Source organism: Ascaphus truei, chromosome 4 (genome assembly GCF_040206685.1).
Source record: "Ascaphus truei isolate aAscTru1 chromosome 4, aAscTru1.hap1, whole genome shotgun sequence".
Taxonomy (NCBI): Eukaryota; Metazoa; Chordata; class Amphibia; order Anura; family Ascaphidae; genus Ascaphus; species Ascaphus truei.
Genome location: NC_134486.1, coordinates 101,881,067 through 101,891,932, shown reverse-complemented (window position 1 = coordinate 101,891,932; position 10,866 = coordinate 101,881,067). Strand labels below are relative to the sequence as shown.

Here is a 10,866-nt window from a genome sequence, read left to right as displayed (position 1 = left end):
ATGTGGGGAGGGGGATCCCGTGTAAATAACCACACCCACACCCACTACCCACCTGCACATGGCCCCTCCGCTGCTGCAAAAAAAGAGACAAAAATTAAAACATACAAAGTAATGTCCCCTAACCCCTTAATCACCATAGCGGTTATTAACCGCTACAGTCATTAAGGGGTTAACCCACCCTCACCCACCACTCGGGATGCCTACATACCCTCCCACACTAACCCCCCCCCCGTGAGGCCTAACCACCCAGTACCCACAAGGGAGACCTACCCACATACCATTGGGGAAACACCCCCCCCCACCCCCAGTACCCACAATAAAAACAATACAGTGCCCCACAATAAACAGCATTCTATTTATTAAATACATTACCCACCCCCTGTGCCCCCCCATAAATACAAGATTTATCCTTTTACATACAGGGTTCATAACGCAGCCCCACGCGAGTCCCCGGTGGTCTGACGGGGCACCTGGACAGACCTACAGTTTACCAGCAGCCCTTTTTACACAGATTCTGGAGGCCTGCTGGTGGATCCCGCCAGCATCATGGCCCTCAGGTGGTCTCCTTGGGTCACCGTGGGCAACAATTGGGTCCCCACGGTAGGCCTGCGGATGTCTGGGAGCCCCGGGTCAGACCCACGGGTGTCTGCGGGGCCTCGGGTGGTTCCCTCGGGGGTCTGGGGAACTCACGAGTGCTCACTACGGGTCCGCGGTGCCCCCACAGAAGTGGGACCACACATCATCAACCACGCACCTACGGGTCGTAGGTGCCCCCACAGATGTGGGACCACACATAGTCATCCCTGCAGACTACGGGTCCACGGTGCCCCCACAGAAGTGGGACCACACATCTTCATCCCCGCATGTGTCACCCGTGGAACCACCAGCCTGCTACCCTTGGGATACCTGAGGTTTCCCGCAGGTGGTCTCCAGAGGTCCCACGCAGAACCACGGAACAAACCCTGAATGTAAAAAAAAATAAACCTGGCCTATACATTCAATACATACACCCTCCCCCCCAACACCTACAGTACAATAATGTGCAAAATAACTATTATCCAGATATGGATAATAGATTAATTGCCCATTATTAAAAACATTAACTAGCATATTCAAATAAATAAAGTACTACTGACCTCATCAATACAAAGTGTCCGTCGCCAGCAACCTCCTTGTCTTGCCCACAACATACATAGCAAATACAAAGCCAATACATTGCAAGTACATTCAGATATCAATTAACCCCTTAAACACCTTATCAGATAATAACCGCAAAGGTGATTAAGGGGTTAAGCCACACTGGCCCGATACCCACCCTTCACCCATGAATTTGTACAGTGGCTTCATCATGCAACTATATATATAAATATATATATATATATATATATATATATATATATATATATATATATATATATATATATAAATATATATATATATATATATATATATATATATATATATACTGTATATATATACAGAGAGAGAGAGAGAGAGAGATACAGTATATATATATATATACACAGTATATGCACACACGATTAACCAATATACAAATACATGCAGAAGGGTTATCAAAACCATACTGTCCTACAACCAAACACTTCTCCATACAGACACTACATTAAAATCAATTTCCTTTAATAATCCTAACTGATCTCACAATCTATATCATCACATACAATGAAAAGCAAATGAAACACCTCACATTCCAATATAAATGATGCATAAAATCTATGCACCATATACATTCTGCAAATGAATCAACCAAGTAAACAAAAATCAATTAGCAATCATTATATACATCCCTAAACAATTCAAACTCCATCCCGAACAATGAAATAATTAACTAATTCACGCCTGGAGCAGAACAATTTAGCCTGTGAAAAAATATAAGTACCGACCAAAATACAACCTTTAAAACCAAGGCTATCGCTGACCTGACCTCCCTCAAACACACAATACAATACCAAGGAAAACATCTGTCTAATTTTAAAATACTTTAAACTCACAATAATGCATTGCAGCATAGACAAATTAATTTAAAACACATCAAATCAAGCTTTTAAAATAACAACATTTCTTACCCTGTATGTATATATCTCTCTAGACATATATACATACATACATACAGTGGCAAGAAATGATATACCACAAAAAAAAATAAACATGTTAAAAAACCTTTTGAAAAAAATAACAAGTTAAATAAAATACATTTATATAGTTGCATGATGAAGCCAATGTACAAATTCATGGGTGAAGGGTGGGTATCGGGCCAGTGTGGCTTAACTCCTTAATCACCTTTGCGGTTATTATCTGATAAGGTGTTTAAGGGGTTAATTGATATCTGAATGTACTTGCAATGTATTGGCTTTGTATTTGCTATGTATGTTGTGGGCAAGACAAGGAGGTTGCTGGCGACGGACACTTCGTATTGATGAGGTCAGTAGTACTTTATTTATTTGAATATGCTAGTAAATGTTTTTAATAATGGGCAATTAATCTATTATCCATATCTGGATAATAGTTATTTAGCACATTATTGTACTGTAGGTGTTGGGGGGGAGGGTGTATTTATTGAATGTATAGGCCAGGTTTATTTTTTTTACATTCAGGGTTTGTTCCGTGGTTCTGCGTGGGACCTCTCGGGTATCCTAAGGGTTGCAGGCTGGTGGTTCCACGGGTGACACATGCGGGGATGACGATGTGTGGTCCCACTTCTGTGGGGGTACCTCCGACCCGTAGTCTGCGGGGATGACGATGTGTGGTCCCACTTCTGTGGGGGCACCTCCGACCCGTAGGTGCGAGGATGATGATGTGTGGTCCCACTTCTGTTGGGGGCACCGCGGACCCGTAGTGAGCACTCGTGAGTTCCCCAGACCCCCGAGGGAACACCCGAGGCCCCGCAGACACCTGTGGGTCTGTCCCGGGGCTCCCAGACATCCGCGGGCCTACCGTGGGGACCCAATTGTGTCCCACGGTGACCCAAGGAGACCACCTAAGGGCCATGGTGCTGGCGGGATCCACCAGCAGGCCTCCAGAACCTGTGTAAAAAGGGCTGCTGGTAAACTGTAGGTCTGTCCTGGTGCCCCGTAAGCCCACTGGGGACTCGCGTGGGGCTGCGTTATGAACCCTGTATGTAAAAGAATAAATCTTGTATTTATAGGGGGGCACAGGGGGTGGGTAATGTATTTAATAAATAGAAATAGAATGATGTTTATTGTGGGGCACTGTATTTTTTTTATTGTGGGTACTGGGGATGGGGGGTTAGTGTGGGAGGGTATGTAGGCATCCCGAGTGGTGGGTGAGGGTGGGTTAACCCCTTAATGACTGTAGCAGTTAATAACCGCTATGGTGATTAAGGGGTTAGGGGACATTACTTTGTATGTTTTAATTTTTGTCTCCTTTTTGCAGCAGCGGAGGGGCCATGTGCAGGTGGGTAGTGGGTAGTGGGTAGTGGGTAGTGGGTGTGTGTGTGGTTATTTACACGGGATCCCCCTCCCCACATTTACATACAGTACACTGCACCCACAGAAACACAGGCCAGGCAGATTTAACTGACACAATAGGGGGAGGGGGGTTTAAACAGATTAGTCAAAGCAGGGAAGTATAGCAGACACAATAGGGGGAGGGGTTTTTACATAGATTTCAGTGAAGGCAGGAAAGCTTCACACACAATAGGGGGAGGGTTTTTACATAGATTACAGTGAAGGCAGGGAAGCTTCACACACAATAGTGGGAGGGCTTTTTACATAGATTTCAGTGAAGGCAGGGAAGCTTCACACACAATAGGGGGAGGGGCTTTTACATAGATTACAGTGAAGGCAGGGAAGTTTAAATCACACAATAGGGGGAGGTTTTTTTTTACATAGATTACAGTGAAGGCAGGGAGGTTTAAAACACACAATAGGGGGAGGTTTTTTTTACATAGATTACAGTGAAGGCAGGGAGGTTTAAAACACACATTAAAAATATGTATGTAATGTATTTATTGTTTATTCTGCCTTAACCCTTCATTGCCTTAGCGGCTATACGCTATGGCAATGAAGCAGCATTTCTGTATTTTTAATAATATTGTGCAGGAGCAGGGGGTCCCCTGAGAATTAATTTCTGGCTCAGGGAACCCCCTGCTCACTGTACAATATTATTAAAACACAGAAATGCTGCTTCGTTACCATAGCACATAGCCGCTAAGGTAAAGAACGATTCTTTATTGATGTGTGTGTTTTATTTATACTGTACATGTGCAGAGGGTCTCCGGAAAAGAACCGCGTTGGATTTAGGTCCAGGGACCCCCAGCTCCCCGAGATACAGGCCCCTTTAGGGTGTGCCGGTATCCCTCTGCTTGGTTTACAGGCCGCGGTCACGTGATCAGGACCTTTAAACGCAGAGGGATACCGGCACCTCATAGAGGGGGCTGTATCTCGGGAAGCAGGGGGTCCCCCGACCTGAAACCAACATGGTTCAGCTCTTGAGACCCCTGCACATCTACACTATAAATAAAAATGTATTTCAAATGTATTTATTTATAGTCATTTATTTATTTATTTATTTAGAATTATTTATTTATTTTTTGGCGGCTGCTGTGTGTGATTTTTTTTATTGTGGGTAGTGGGGGGGTGAAGGGGGTATTAGCCCCAATGGTGGTTGTTTAGGGCTTGCGGGGGGTAGCGGGAGGGCTTAACCCCTTCATGACCGTAGAGGTATTAACTGCTACGGTCGTGAAGGGGTTAAGTGCCCCCGCAACCCCCCCGCAAGCCCTAAACTCACACCAAGGGCCAAATACCCCCTTCACCCACCCCCGCTACCCACAATTAAGCGGGCACGGTGGGTTAACCCCTTCATTGCCTTAGCGGCTATACGCTATGGTAATGAAGCAGCATTTCTAAATTTTTAATAATATTGCGCAGGAGCAGGGGGTCCCCTGAGCATTAGTTTCTGGCTCAGGGAACCCCCTGCTCACTGTACAATATTATTAAAAATACAGAAATGCTGCTTCGTTCCCGTAGCACATAGCCGCTAAGGTAAGGAATGAGTTTTTATTTATATATGTGTTTTATTTATACTGTAAATGTGCAGAGGGTCTCCGGAGCTGAAGCCCTTTGGTTTTAGGTCCGGGGACCCCCTGCTCCCCGAGATACAGGCCCCTTTAGGGGGTGCCGGTATCCCTCTGCTTTGTTTACAGGCCGCGGTCACGTGATCGGGACCTTTAAACACAGATGGATACCAGCACCTCATAAAGGGGTCTGTATCTCGGGGAGCAGGGGGTCCCCCGACCTGAAACCAACGCGGTTCAGCTCCGGAGACCCCCTGCACATGTACACTATGAATAAAAATGTATTTTAAATAATTTTTAATGTGCCGATGTTTGTGCAGAGAGAGCAGCGGATCTCTCTCTGCTGCAAACGCATCTCGCCCCCGCCGGCCCATACAGTAGTATCATTGATGTGCATATACAGTACTGTATGTGTACAGTACTGTATCTTAGGGGTTATAGGGGTTGTTGTTATACAGTAGGAAGGAAGGTCTCTCTGTGGGACCGAAACGTCGGCTTACGTGTGTTTTATGTCGTGAATACATATTTTTGGATTAACCCCGTGCAGTTTGCTGTCTCTTTACTGGTCCTCGGATTGGTTCGTATGGTACTGTACAGTATATATATATATACTGCATTACAATTCATGATCTGGCGGACACGCGAAGCATTGCAGCCTAATAAATCCTGAACCATTTTAAATTAACACATCAGCCGCGTGTCAGCCGGGCATCACCCCTGGTTTGGAACGCGGCATGCTCCAGGTGAACAGTGTCACATTCTAGGAACCTGCCAGGTACAAACCGGTGATTTGTTAGAATAAAGTCTGCCGCTGCTGTATAGCATCAAATCTCTAGATTAGGCTTAGTACAAGAGCTGATTTCAATGGTTATTTGACGTACTTAATGCGCATGAGCTGCCCCAGTCGTGTACTCCTGACGAAGCATGTTGTTTTACAAAACACGTACACTGGCGACACACTTTATTCGAGCTCGGCTAGTCCCACGAATTCGGGTATACTCGGGTGTATTGAGGTTTGTGACTGTTTTCTGCCCGAGTGCATTGCGTTATTTTCCAGGCAGGGATTGAAGCATTTTATTCCCGCTGGCTGCAATACTGCACAGTATATATATATATACTGCATTACAATTCATGAATTTATGCCATCTGGTAGACACGTGAAGCATTGCAGCCTATTAAATCCTAATCATTATCATTTAACAGATCAGCCGCCCGTCAGCCAGGCATGAACCATGGCTGGGAAGGCAAATGCAACGGGGCTTGTCTGAGGTGAGGAGCGGCGCATTCCAGGTATCTGCCAGGTACATACTGGGTATTTGCTCGAATAAAGTGTGTCGCAGCAGTAAAGGTCACGAGAGGCACCCCTGCACAGTTTCCCATTGGCTAGAACGTGAGACCAGAAAGTGTTTGCAGAGAATTGTTTGCTGTGTGTTCACGCAGTCCGGACAGTTTGCGTCCACACTGAGCCCCTGCTGCCACTTCTTGCAGTTAGTTTCGTTCCCCTCAATTGGGTTTGTTCTTTCTAGGAGTAATTAGACATACTCAGTGGATGTATTTTTAACTCATCTAGTTGTTTACTTCACTGAAGTTATGTTTTGGTTTAGTATTTATAGGGTGTGATTTACCATACATAGTACATGCTTCATATGTGTATTTTTATGTGTTTTTGTTTTGAACATTTTATTTATTGATTATTGTCTTTTGGTCACGGTGGCCTTTATTACATTTTATGATACACCTTTACTAATCTGTGGTGCGCTTGTGTGTGTTTGTTTTGTCTTTTGAAAGAATTTAGACTGGTGGTGGCTGTGAGAGTCTCCGTTAGAGTTCCAGTTTTGGGGTGCGTGGTAAGAGGAGGAGGAGCGGCCGGATACTTTGCTGAACCTTGGGACCATATTTATATGATGCACCTGTTTTAAAGTTTTATATCAATGTATAGCAATAGACTTAAATCCATTGACTGCATTGGATACACATTACAAATTACCCTTTTGAAGCTGTTGCACAAGCACAATCTCCACTTTGACACGTACTGTAGGGCCATATTTTTTAAGCGGTGCTGTACGGTAAGTAAAGATTGGCAAATTAGTTAATACTGTATACAATCCCCACAGATCACCCCAAAATCCAATCGCACATGACTATCCGAAGTCGGACCGGGCACTAACAAACTCAGGTAAATTCTTCTGAATCCGCCATCGGTTTCCCTCCGCACGGATTTTCTAAAATCCGTGATTGGATTTTATAGTAAATCCAATTGTGAACCAGTCAAAATTTGAATCCGCGCGTTCCTCGTGTTAGCACCTCCTATTTCCTTACTGTTGTTCACTTTGTGATTTTGAGGGGAGAGGGTGCATGGGACTGGGCTGGTGGCTGGGATAGTTGGGTGGGCAGGTAGAAAAATTTAGCATGAGATTTTTATTCACTGAAATCTGTTTGCGAATTAGGATGTTTAAAAATCCAAATCTGTGTGCACATTTTCAGTGATAGAAAAAAGAAAATGTGTCATTTTGAGAATGATCTGCAAAAATGTGTGGCTGAAAGGTACATACAGTATAAATCCATGGTGAGTTGGAATTTCTGCAAAACATGTGTCCATCTCTAGCAGTAAGTAATAGAGAGGGGTACATGCACACAATAATATGGTGCTGGAGGGGGTTCTTTTTTGCCATTGCACTTATGTTCTGTAGCCCTCTACTTGACAAAGGCAGCTGTATACTGCCAAAACATTGGTTTTTTTTTGTGGCACATTAAATTCTCTGCATAAGACCGTGTGCCTGCATCCTTTCTCTACATCTCTTGCAGTAAGCCACCTTGTGGATAATTCAAGTGAATGGGAGTAAAGACCTTCTATAGATTAGCACCTTTTAAAGAATCTGATTCACGTGCACTATTTAACATGTCTCACCAATGTTTCAACTCTTTTATGATCAATGAGAAATATATAAATACATTATACTGGGTTTTTGTGTAAATAATGGCATTTTGATTGACATTCAACCATTTATTATGTACCTATAACAGGGGAGTTATCCCTGTTCAGGTAATGTGCCTCTAATCCAGCAGTGTGGTGGTAAACTGCTGGTAGTCAATTAACAAACACCACCTGCCTGATTAGATGGCTTAGAAAAGTCTGACGTTTGAGACAGGAAGAGAGACTCCTTAGCACACACCTGAGCTGAACTTGGAGAAACTTGTCTTGAGCCCTGCCAGAAGAAACAGCAGAGCTGCTTTCAAGACACAGGGGAAACTTCTAAACTTGAATGCTGACAAACCCTGAAGAAAAGGTAGCAACCAGGGACAGAGAAGATTTTCCCTCCAAACCACAAGGAACAGATAAGACTTTTATTTACAAGACTTATTATATCTGTTCATTTCATGCTATATGTCTGGGACTGGGAGACATGCTTATCTAAGGGAGTTGTGAACTGCATAGTAGTTCACTAGAAATACTCCCAAGTGAATAGAAGCTTTGTTTACCCCTTGTTTGGATGGTTTCCTGATGTTAAGGAAAAGGGGCAATAAAAGGCTTATTTAATTTCAATATAATCAGTCTCCCTTGCATACCTCTGTGTGCGTCCGCCTACAGTACCCATCACAGTAATTTAACAGAACATAAGAAAACAATAATATTTATAAAAGTGTTTACTTATTTAAAGTATAAAGCAAATAAACTCTATAACGCTTAGGTGACGAAGATAAATAAATGTTATCATGGAACATTTAATGAAGCAATTTATTGCTGCGCCTGAAAAATGAGCACAAATCTTCAGAAACATGTTCCTTGCTCAAATGCAAAAGTGTTGTCTCAACTCAGTGATCTTCTGCCAGGGAACAGACAGAACTTCAAATGTACATCTCGTTATCTAAAGAAACAAACACATATAAGCATTCTCATTTAGATCATACTTTGTTTAAAAAAAAAATTGTTGATGAAACCTATTGGAAAGAATTTTGCACGGTGTCAAATACACCATGAAATGTAGGCGGGATTGCAAATGTATTTCAAAGTGGCACCATTTTATAAACTGCTCAAATTAAATTGCCTTACCTCGCCATAAATACCGCCCTCCCCTGGCCATACCTTCTCTCCCCCAATCAGGGTTTCCCAGTGAGCCGTGGGATGGTGGGAATAAAAGTGGTGCCCTGCTCCCTTTTTTTGTTCTGGGCTACAAGGCTTCTGTTGACAGTCCTGTTGAGTGCCATATTTACTAAGCAATGCTAAGCTGTAAGACACTCTGCAGCCCATACAATGCCTCATAGCCTTGCACTGCTTAGTAAATATGCCCCTATGACAAGGATTCATCAAACTCCAATGCAGGGGATTGCACCCTGACCTTGCATTAATTCCCATCTACTTGAATTTTATTTAACGCTGAATTGGGGTTCATTACCCTAAGGGTGCATAATCACACACGGCTTGTATTCCCAAGTCAACAGTAGCAAATTTGTAACAAGGAATATTGAATAGTTGGCCACAGAAGTTTACTCCCCACCAGACTTTTTATAGTACAAGCAAATTTGAAATATAATGGATTATATATGCAAATAATTACCTTATCATCAAAGGGGTGCTATGTAACTTGTATTAAAATTAAAATATATTTTTTGAAACATTGCTGCTAAGAGATGTCAAATTATTGCAGTATCATAAATTTAACAGCAATATGCAATTTTCTTAGTCTCAAACAGTAGCATTGGAAATACACTATCCTACTGTACATACAGATAAACTTACTCAAGATAGATTTATTGTAAAAAAGGTGAGTTGTGCTCCCTTTGTACACCTCATCTTGGAATTCACATTGCTTAAAAATTGTACTTTTACATTTTTTAAATATGCTTCCTAAAAGATCACATTCGCAAAGTAGAAAGAATGAGTTTAATATTTGTAACAGGATCTTACCGTTGACGTGTTTCTACTATTTGGACAGTTTTCCATGGTGTATTTTGACTTTTCGCATGAAGTGGTAATGACCTCAACTGTCATCAAATATCTCATACCAGCCACAACCTTCAAAACAATACAAAAATATTTTAGTAACAAAGCAGCCAAAACTGCATTGTATAACAATACCAATGATGATAGTAGTAATTCTAATTACACTTTTGGTAAGGTCAAAAATCACAAGACAATAATAACATATGTGAACTCTTACTGGAAGCCAAGACCATAAGTTAATAAAGTGGACAACCAGAGAATTATGATAACCATATACTGATACTAACTGGATGGTAGAGTTGTTTTTTGTGAGTTACCGACTGAGTTACAAAAAAATGTATGCAGTAAATAAATCCTAACTGATTAAACATAAAATAAATGTGTTCTTATTCCATATATATAATTTATATCATCTCTGGAGATTATATCATGGACGTAGCTGCAAAACCTTTTATGTTCAGTTAGCTTCTTGGGCTATAAAGTCATAAACTTTAAGGAAAACAGGGCACAAGAACAAACTACGGAAGACACAGCTAATATTACCCCAGTACAAATCTAGCTTCATGTATTGCTTACACATTCTCTTTTCTCTGTGTGACTAGTTCTAGTCTCTAAGTAGAGCATAAGAATTAAGTAATCAAAATATATTTCTGCTATGTGAGGTAAAAGGCTGCAAATTTCATTATTTGAAATGTTATTAGAAAATACAGTCAGGAATACCATGAAAAGCGAGCATCAAGAGAAAGCACCAGAAAGTGTATATTTATGTTCCAAAATCAATTTGTAATCACTTCATTTGTATACTTATTAACAAAAGATGTCTACGAAAGTAATGAAATAAAAAGAATGTATACAGTATGTTAGAGTA

At 41.9% G+C, this 10,866-nt stretch overlaps 1 protein-coding gene across 1 annotated transcript in view; it reads right to left on the bottom strand.

Moving 5' to 3' along the window:
- Positions 1–8,774: 8,774 nt before the first annotated feature.
- The window catches only part of LOC142492971 (cystatin-like), a 2,928-nt gene continuing 836 nt past the window's right edge, over positions 8,775–10,866 (bottom strand). Inside the window, exons 2-3 of the mRNA XM_075596290.1 lie at positions 9,963–10,070; positions 8,775–8,922 (exon numbers count right to left, since the gene is read on the bottom strand). Of these exons, the coding sequence (XP_075452405.1) occupies positions 8,845–8,922; positions 9,963–10,070 (186 nt within the window). The 3' untranslated portion in view covers positions 8,775–8,844. The remainder of the gene's footprint in view (positions 8,923–9,962; positions 10,071–10,866) is intronic.